Consider the following 10,091-nt stretch of genomic DNA (forward strand, 5'->3'; position numbering starts at 1 on the left):
GTCATCAAGACTTCTTTCTAAAGGAGGAAAAGAAGTTCAAGTCAAATATGTGGCTCCAGCAGTTCCGACATTTGTGATGTCGTGTTACTTGCTTCCACAAGGCATTACCGATAAATTAAAGAGTACAACGTCTAACTTTTGGTGGAGCTCAAAACAAAACAGCAGAGGTTTACATTGGAAAGCATGGGACGAGATCTGTACTCCCAAAGATTCGGGGGGATTAGGCTTTCGCGATCTTCATGATTTCAATATAGCGCTTCTTGCAAAACAATTGTGGAGACTAATTCATTATCCGAACTCCTTACTAGCACGTGTTTTAAAAGGGAGATACTATAATCACACCTCTCCATTAGTAGATCGGCGCACATACTCACCATCATATGGATGGCGTAGTATTATGGCAGCAAAACCTCTACTCATATTGGGTCTACAGAAAACAATTGGTACGGGTCGAGATACGAGGGTTTGGAGTGAGTCTTGGGTTCCAGATGGAGTGGCCCGACCACCTAGACCTGCTGACCACATTGTATACAGACTACCCCAACTTCTTGTTCAGTCTTTTATTAGGAATGATACCGAGGAGTGGGATACACAGCTTTTACGGGATTTCTTTCACCCAGATGATATCCCTTTAATACTTGGGCTGAAACCCTCTCGCTCTCGTGCTCCAGATGGATATGTTTGGAACCACACAAAATCAGGAGTTTATTCTGTTAAAACCGGCTATGACCTACTTCGATCAACCAAGTTGAGTCTTTCACAAGAAGGGGCTATAGAACCAAGTATCACAGGCCTACAGAGCCATGTGTGGAAGATAAAGGCCCCGAGCAAGATGAAGCATTTTTTGTGGCAGGCTATCTCGGGCTGTGTGGCGACGGCAGAGAGGCTCATGTATAGACACCTGGGCACCGATAGGAGTTGTCCTAGATGTGCTGGCCCAGTGGAGTCGATTAATCATCTTCTTTTTGAATGCCCCCCATCCCTTCAGGTTTGGGCTTTATCGGACTATCCGTCCCTTCCGGGTTACTTCCCGAGTACATCCATTTATCAAAACATGAACTTCCTGTTTTGGAAGAGAAAAGAGGTGACCCCTTTGGGACCACAATTCGATACCTTCCCATGGATTTGTTGGTACATTTGGAAGGCGAGGAACGACAAACTCTTTAATGGAAAAGACGTATCCCCAATCGACACTCTTCAACACGCCTCTCTTGAAGCAGAATGTTGGAGAAAAGCTAACGAGAAGGAGGAAGCAAATGAGGATCAAGACGATCCCCCACTACAGAGATTGAGACAGTGCCCTCTTGGATGCCCCGAATCCCTACCTGTCAAATTGATGCATCATGGATCAATAATGGCAGCGTCAGTGGCTTAGGGTGGAGTCTTAAGGATCAAATGGGCTCAGAATACTTCGGATTAAGGGCGTGTCATTTAGGGTTTAGGGTTTAGGGTTTAGGGTTTAGGGTTTAGGGTTTAGGGTTTAGGGTTTAGGGTTTAGGGTTTAGGGTTTAGGGTTTAGGGTTTAGGGTTTAGGGTTTAGGGTTTAGGGTTTAGGGTTTAGGGTTTAGGGTTTAGGGTTTAGGGTTTAGGGTTTAGGGTTTAGGGTTTAGGGTTTAGGGTTTAGGGTTTAGGGTTTAGGGTTTAGGGTTTAGGGTTTAGGGTTTAGGGTTTAGGGTTTAGGGTTTAGGGTTTAGGGTTTAGGGTTTAGGGTTTAGGGTTTAGGGTTTAGGGTTTAGGGTTTAGGGTTTAGGGTTTAGGGTTTAGGGTTTAGGGTTTAGGGTTTAGGGTTTAGGGTTTAGGGTTTAGGGTTTAGGGTTTAGGGTTTAGGGTTTAGGGTTTAGGGTTTAGGGTTTAGGGTTTAGGGTTTAGGGTTTAGGGTTTAGGGTTTAGGGTTTAGGGTTTAGGGTTTAGGGTTTAGGGTTTAGGGTTTAGGGTTTAGGGTTTAGGGTTTAGGGTTTAGGGTTTAGGGTTTAGGGTTTAGGGTTTAGGGTTTAGGGTTTAGGGTTTAGGGTTTAGGGTTTAGGGTTTAGAGTTTAGAGTTTAGAGTTTAGGTTTAGGGTTTAGAGTCGAGAAATAAGGTTTTGGGGATAAGATTTCAAATTTTGAAAAATAAAAAAATTAAAATTTTCAAAGGATAAACTTAGAAAGGTGCTATTTTGGTCATTTTAGTTTTTGAATACTATTTTTGTGATATAAACTTAGAAATGTGCTATTTTGGAGATTTACCCTTCACCACAAGTGTTTTGCACATTTTCATTTACAAATATTTAATAGGCAAATCATTTTTAATATATAACCAATTCGTTATCGACATAGCTAACGTATGTTACTTGATCATGGAATTTGTTTTGGTGGGAAATAGCATTTTTCTCGTTATAGACTTGGCTTTTTTGTGAGTGTTGTGTCACAAGCAATAACGAGAAAAGTAGCTACATGCATTTACACTTACTATTTTGGCCACAGCTTTTCCCAACTCTTAATCAGCTTCTGATCATATGAGATGAATTTAAATGACATATGATTCATTTTTCCAAAACAAAAAGGCCATATAACCTCACCAGAATATAAATATTTCTGAACAGATTAAGCTAACATCAACTGGATTTTGATTCTTGAATGTTGTATTTCACATAATGTTTTATTTCACATAATAGTAGCCAAAAATATGCAACCCATTACACCAAAACTTGAGGAGTCTTGTCTAAAATAAGTATAGTTTTTCATCAAAAAAAAAAATAAGTATAGTTAAAACTTAGGAGTCTTTGAATTAATAAAATTATGCAGTTCCCTAGATAGCTATAATGGCAAGACCGTCCATAAAACCAATGCAGTGAATGTACAGATGTCTTCAAAAGGGAAGAAGTGAGAATAGAGCGGAAGATTACACTTCAAGCAAACGCATTCCCACAAAATCAAGATATCAGAAATAAAGCGTTTCGTTTATTTTAGTTACCAACGAAAAGAACACAAAAGAGTTAAAGTGTCTCTCTGCTTTTTTCGTTCTCCCCGCAAAAGTCGAAACCTCGTGTTCCACCGCCAAATCTGATTAAGCTGTTATATTTCTGTTTGTCTTCTCAATATTTCAGTGTTTTTTCGTTGTGACTGGTGAGAAATGATGAAGAGAGGGACGCTAGAAGAAGTTGGAATCATCGGAGGGTTGGTCTTAGCTCAGGTGATCTACGCCGGAAACTCGGTGTTACTGAGTAAGTTGATGTCTCTTGGAGTCGACCCGCTTCTTATCGTTATCTTCTGCACCTTGGCATCGTTTGGTCTCATCAGCCCTCTTGCTTTTCTCCTTGAAAGGTTGCTTTGTTTCTTATGTTTTAAACCATAACTCGTTGATTCGACCAAACTTTTTTCTATTCCTTTTTATTTTTGTTAATGTTTTTTTTTGGTGGTGGGTATTTGCAGGAAACTGTGGCCTACAAGTCTAAGTTTCAAGTTGAAGACAAAACTGGTTTACGTTTCTATTGTCGGGTATAGTACTTTTGATTTCTGCATGCTTTTGATTACTAGATGCTTACTTTCTTAATTATGAACTTATGATAATAAACAAGTGGTTAATTAATCAAGAGAGATTTATGTGTTTGAAACAGAGTGACTCTGTTCCAGTGGTTATTCTTAGAAGGAATGAAACACACCTCTGCATCAATGGCTACAGCTATGCCTAATCTCGCTCCTGCTTTCATTTTCGTCATTGCTTGGGCTGCTGGGTAAAATCATTTGCTTTTCTGTTCGTTTGTACTGTTAATTATATAAAGACTAGTTTTATTAATTAATGGGTTTTGAATATTTGACATTTGTTAAGGATGGAGAAAGTGAAGCTAAGTTGTGTGTACAGTAGAGTTAAGATGGGAGGCACGGTGTTGTGTGTGATGGGAGCTTTCATTATGAGCTTAATGCACAGTACTACAGCCACATCGAGCTCGGTCAAAGCGTTGCCTATTGTCCCTGACGATGTCGTTTTGGACAAGGAGAAGATATTAGGTTGCATCTGTCTCCTCCTTTCCATATGCTGCTTGTCGTCAAGTATTGTCCTCCAGGTTTATCCTCATGCCTCCTTTTAGCACAAGAGAAATTATATATCATTCATAGGTCGATGCTAATCCGGTTTTATTTTTTGCTTGTGTAATCACATCGATCGTCCTATTAGGCATCCATACTAGTGGAGTTTCCAGCGATATCTATGTTTTCAATTGTTACTTTGATGGGTGGGATCTCCACGGTAGCTTTGCAGTATGTTCTTAAGGGGAGTATGGAAATGGGAAGTGCATCAGTAATCGGTCTTGGCCACCTTGTGGGATTTGCAGTGCTGGTACATTTATTCCTCAATAATCATATTAAAGTGTATGCAACATTTGTTGTGTGTTGAAACATTGTTATAAGAATTTGTTTGTAGGGAGGGTTGGTGAATGGAGGAGGAACATGTTTTAGTGCATGGGTGATTAAAAGGAAAGGACCGGTGATTGTGTCTCTCTTTAGTCCAATTGCTACTGTGGTATGTGTTCTTGTCTCTGCTTTCACCATGAAAGAGAGTTTCAACCTCGGAAGGTATTTTTCTTTTGCAGATTTTCTCCTTATCAAAGTATGATATATTTTGGAAAAATATTTTGACAAAGTCATCTTTCTTCTTTCTTGTGTTTGTGTGATGTGAAATTAGCTTTGCGGGAATGGGGTTGATGTTCGGAGGACTCTACTTCGTTTTGTGGGCTAAAGGGAAAGAAGATTGTGGAGAAGGAGATGAGGACAAAGAAGAAGAAGAAGAAGAAAGTGTGCTTAGAACAGAGTTTGATCTTGAGAAGCCTCTCTTGCGTTAAAGTCTTGTTTTCTTAATGCTCATGTTATTTTAGTGTAGTGTTAAAGAAGTATATGTGTGTGTGAAACCAACATTAGATCACCAAGAAAAGATCCCATGCAGGTTTTAGGATTTCCTATCGAATATATTTGGTACTTGACGATCTCCTTCATATAGAAACATAATGGTTAAAGCTCTTATGCAGATTAGCAAGCTCTTATACACGTTATAGAGGTAGGTTTAGCAAATCTTTTCCATCAACGGGTTCAGACGCATATAAATTGTGGATTTTAAGCGCTCGGTTGCTTCTACGTTAGGGAATGCACCTTATGGACAGTAATAAACGAGAGCATTGTCATGAAAGAACTCTGCTTGGATAATTAGAAGAAGAATGCTTTTATCATGATTTATATAAGGAATAGCGATTCTTTATGTTTAGAAAGCCATCAGTTTGGATAGTTGTTTTGCATAACTTTTCTTTAGATCTAAACTTTATTATAACATACTAGTTTTTAAATAAATAAAATGTTTGATTATATTATCAAAGGGTTGAAATGAAATTTCTATAAAAGTTATACATTATTAAAAGGGAATTGTAGATTGGGTGTTAACATTTTTCTTGGATCATGCTGTACTGTTTAGAGAAAAAGTTATGGGTTTTGTTGTTCCTGTCGGTTCCCTTAAAATATGGGTGACCATTTTTCTTATAGTCGAATACACATTAATTTGGATGAGAATAATTAATCTTTTATTAAACACAGATTTCTTTTTGTGTCAGAATAGTAGAGTATATAGATAGAGTGAAAATTGAGATCGAAGCAAAGCTAAGTAGTTAACACTGTGGATTCCATCTTCTTTACTCAACTTTTTGTTAATAGTTACAACAACTCAAATTCAAATATTTGCCTTTTCTATTCTTGGTAATGCGATATTTATATGTTCATTGATCACCTTTTCAATTTTTAATTACACGATCTTCTTTATTACTTTTCAATAGCCATATTTACAAGTTTTCTTTTAAAGAAGCCATATTGACTATTCTGTTCATATCCAACTAATCTGTATGGAATAAGACGTGAACTGTGACTATAGTCAATAATCCTTAAAACGGTCCAACTATATCATCAAACAAATGGTAATATTTTTTGCTAAATGGTAATTAAATTAGTACTTTATAGGATTATAGTCCTTATCATGAACCATTCCTTTAAATGGAAGAATATAAAGAAATTATTTACAATATGAATATGTCAAGTTTGTTGAAACTGCAGTCATAAACAAAAATCCTATCCCGGTTAGAGAATTCAAAATATTTAGGCAGTAATCATACTTGAACCCTCACAAAGTTCTTTTGTCTTTTTCTTCATTTGAAATCAGAGCAATGAGTATAATCCTCTCCGTTGGAAACAAAAGCATGACAGCTAGGAGTTCTCAAATCTCAAACCCAATTGGAATTGAATGCAAAACATGTCATGGTATTAAAAAATAACATCTCAGTAAACTAAAGAAAACATATATATTTACAGATTCAGAAATAAGTTTGACTAGGGTTCACATTTCATTTTATATATTACAAAATATGTTCACCCATATATTTCTCCAAGTGAAAAGTTGGAAATATATTAATTTTCCTTTACAAAGAAAGAATAATAAAACCAAAAGGTTATACATCTATGGTAATGTAGTGGTTAGAGACGCCTACATTTGAAGGGCCTCCCACGGTTCAAACCCTAAATTCATACCATGGAACTGAAAAGAAATAAAAGACCCAGAGGAAAATCAAGTTTGTTTAAAGTTTTTCTTTGCTTTTTTATAGTTCAAGAAGCAATGAATCTCAAGAAACCGAATAATATTTAATGACATTGGACGTCGCTAACAAAAAAAACTAAGGTAGAATGACTCAACAGACGTGGACCTCTCGAATCATCATTGGTGTCAACCATCGTATGTTAGATGGTATCAATCTATTTACAATTATATACATGTGATGATTATTAGATCGTTTCGTTTGAATTATTCTAACTGTATACTAACATTCAATATTCATTGCTATCAAGTTATTTGAATGTTTAATCCTTCAGAAATGACATTTCAGCATTTAAACCTCAACTCCCAATTAAAATCAACTCAAACTAATACAACCGTTTATATCATGTCAATCTCGACGCTTCAACCGATTCTGCCATTACAAATCCTCAACTAACCTTTTTTTTATCAAAAAAAAGATCCTCAACTAACCTAACCAACAAAATTCACACATACTACTTGGTTTAAGTTTTATCTTTGTTTAGATTTTAATATATAGTCTTTTGCTTTTGCAAATCCTTTATTAAGCTTCTAATCTCATCTACGCACTGGAGAAGTGTCTAGTCAATAAAAGGCAAAGCAACAAGTGCTTTGTTGTCTCCTTTCTTCTTCCATCTTTTAAACAATTTTACACTCTTTAACAAACAAATAATCATTTTTAGTTGTTTTTGTAAGAATATGTAGAATATTTTCACGGATTAATTCGAGATTCTACAATGCTCGGTGGTTATCGTTGCCACTCGAATTAAAAATAGTATATAGTTTTTCTCTTAAATGTTATACTAAAAGTAAAACTAACTAAAAAGAGTTATCTTTACGTATCATTAGTAGTAGTAGTTTTTATCGTATGGACCAAAAAGTCATAATTGTTAGTTTTGGGGGTTTGTGAAAAAGATAGGAATGCTTGTTACCTACTCTTATTAACTTCTCTGTCTCTCTCTCTCTTTTCTACATCAGTCTCTTTAAGCAAACTGGGACACAGAAGAAACTTAAAAGTCTTCTTAAGGTTTCTCTGTGCTGTTCTTGTTTTCTTTGGAAAATGCAGAAGCACAAATGCAAGCTCTGTTCCAAAAGTTTCTGTAATGGCAGAGCACTTGGTGGTCACATGAAGTCCCACTTGGTCTCATCGCACACGCCCACTCGGAAGAAGCTCCTCGGTGACTCGGTTTATTCCTCTTCGTCTTCCTCGGACGGTAAAACTCTGGCCTACGGGTTGCGAGAGAACCCGAGGAAGAGCTGCCGGGTCTTTAACCCGGATCCTGAGTCATCCACTGTTTACAACAGCGAGACCGAGACCGAACCTGAGTCAGTGGAGCCGGTTCGGAAACGAGGCAAAGCAGAGGTTTCAAAGAAGAAGAGAGTGTTAAAGAACTCGTCCGAGTCGGGAAAGAAGCAGAAGAGGAGTAAAAGCAACTCGGACGAGTCGCCAGAGCCGGCGAGCTCTGTCTCCGACGGCTCTCCGGAACAGGATTTAGCCATGTGTTTGATGATGCTCTCGAGAGATTCAAGGGAGGTTAAGCTGAAGAAACCCATTATCGAAGCGGAAAAGAGACATGTCCCGGAGCTCCGCCGCTGTACGATAGATCTGAATCTTCCTCCGCCGCAAGAAAGCGATGTTGTCGCCGTTGTCTCGGCCATATAATACAGTTGAGGTTTGCAGAGATGATCAAAACTTAAGCATCTTGTTGATTTGGCTTTAATTCAAGATCATATTATATTCTTTAAATTAGGAAACCATTTTATTGGTTTTGGAATCTTGAGATGGTCTTTATCAGAACAATGTACTTTTGATGTAAGACAGAAGCAAACCCCAAGAAACAAGCTGTGTTTCTAGATTTCTTCTTCAGTTCTTAGGGTGATGGTCCATCACTGATGGATGATATAATATATGGTTGGATCTATGTTACATTGTTTTTGATATTTGGATTTCTTGAGATGATTCTTTTGCATGATCTTTGAATCTTAGATCTTTTGACTTTATCTAACGTGTTTTAAAGAAACTATTTAATTCAAACTGCATATTTTTTATGACACAAGTGCGATGCTAGGCTGCCTAGCCTTAATAATAATGTAAACTTTATTCTTTGTCACGTATATCATCTCTTTGTTGGAACATCTAGTACTGTGTGGTTGATACTCAAAACATCAAAAATATCAATCAGATCATGGACATTCAAATATCTCGATAAGTGAGATATCTAAACACGAAAAACTGAGATATTTCACACAAAATTCAGTGGATAGAGTTATTTCATCTCTGAATCAGATACTATATTATAAGTTTTTTTTCTTTGTAACTTTATATTATAAGTTTTTTGATAAATCGGGTCTACATTCACTTAATAAAATTTCTAACACAGTTATATAGTTTACTTTATTCTGTTTGGTTCTTTATTTCCTAATTTATTCGTGGTCATGTGATATAGTATGTGTCGCCAGCTGCATCTGTAAGTCTCTGTAGTGGTTGTTTTATACCACCAATACAGACATATTCAAAACCATTTATGTTCTTGTTTTCTTGACAAAAAAAAAGCACAACACCTTTTTTTTTGGCCACCATTTAGTAACTTGCTTATTTATTACATAAATATCCACGATCCATCTTTTAAAATCACGTTTCTGCATGTTTACCGTTACCTGACTTTCAGAGTTAAATAAACATTTATCCACTGACGGATCCACACCGTAATAAAGATGAAGAGTTTTGTGAGTATTTAAGCTTAACTTGAGAGAATTTAAAAAGAAAAAAAAGAGGGAAAGAGGTTTCATAATACTTGTCTGAAAACCGTGGGATTAGGGGTATCCTGGTAAATTATGTTTCGTTGGTCTTATCAGGGCATGTGGTATATACCCTTTTGCTCTCTATGCTGTGGGCCCAATGGATCGATCATACCCTACAAAATACGACCCAACTTGTTATTTATTTTTGACTATCTGATTTTTCCGTGCTATAAATACTTCTAAAGTAAATATATTATAATAATTAATTTCTATTTAACTTTAAAATTAATTAATAATTTGTATGCATCATTTATATTAATAATATTGTATCTATACGTATGATTTTATATATGTTATATCTAATCGGTTTTATTGTTTTTACAGTCGATTTAGTTATCATTTAGGTAAATTAGATTGCATCTCTGAATTCAATTGTGATATTTTCATTCTCAATATATCAAAATTTTGATTAATTTCTTATTTGCATTTGGGTGGTTGTTGTCTTAGATATGTAAATATATTTTATGAAGATTATGTATAACTTAAGATATATTGTGCTTAGAATGAAAAAAAATAAATAAACTAAAGTGTCTGATTTCGAATTACATAAATTAGTATAAGGATAATATTATGAAATCTCATGCATATATATAAATTTTACAAAATAAATAAATTATAACAGTTGGTTGATATTTTATTTTCATTTTTAATATGTTTTTAGCTGTCTTATGATTTATATTTATAAAATAAATTGCTATTCTTAAAAAAT

The 10,091-nt window shown here is 35.8% G+C and overlaps 2 protein-coding genes across 2 annotated transcripts; both read left to right on the forward strand.

The window, feature by feature from the left end:
• Positions 1-2,947: 2,947 nt before the first annotated feature.
• On the forward strand, positions 2,948-4,950 carry LOC106304585 (WAT1-related protein At4g16620). The gene is made up of 7 exons (XM_013740988.1): positions 2,948-3,303; positions 3,412-3,477; positions 3,597-3,713; positions 3,809-4,043; positions 4,154-4,315; positions 4,400-4,551; positions 4,661-4,950. The coding sequence occupies exons 1-7, from the start codon at positions 3,113-3,115 to the stop codon at positions 4,815-4,817; spliced, it is 1,080 nt and encodes a 359-aa protein (XP_013596442.1). The 5' UTR covers positions 2,948-3,112; the 3' UTR covers positions 4,818-4,950.
• A 2,581-nt stretch (positions 4,951-7,531) lies between these two features.
• On the forward strand, positions 7,532-8,419 carry LOC106304565 (zinc finger protein ZAT9-like). Its single transcript, XM_013740963.1, has one exon. The coding sequence runs from the start codon at positions 7,641-7,643 to the stop codon at positions 8,241-8,243; it is 603 nt and encodes a 200-aa protein (XP_013596417.1). The 5' UTR covers positions 7,532-7,640; the 3' UTR covers positions 8,244-8,419.
• Positions 8,420-10,091: the final 1,672 nt, after the last annotated feature.

This window comes from Brassica oleracea, chromosome C7, assembly GCF_000695525.1.
Source record: "Brassica oleracea var. oleracea cultivar TO1000 chromosome C7, BOL, whole genome shotgun sequence".
NCBI lineage: Eukaryota > Viridiplantae > Streptophyta > Magnoliopsida > Brassicales > Brassicaceae > Brassica > Brassica oleracea.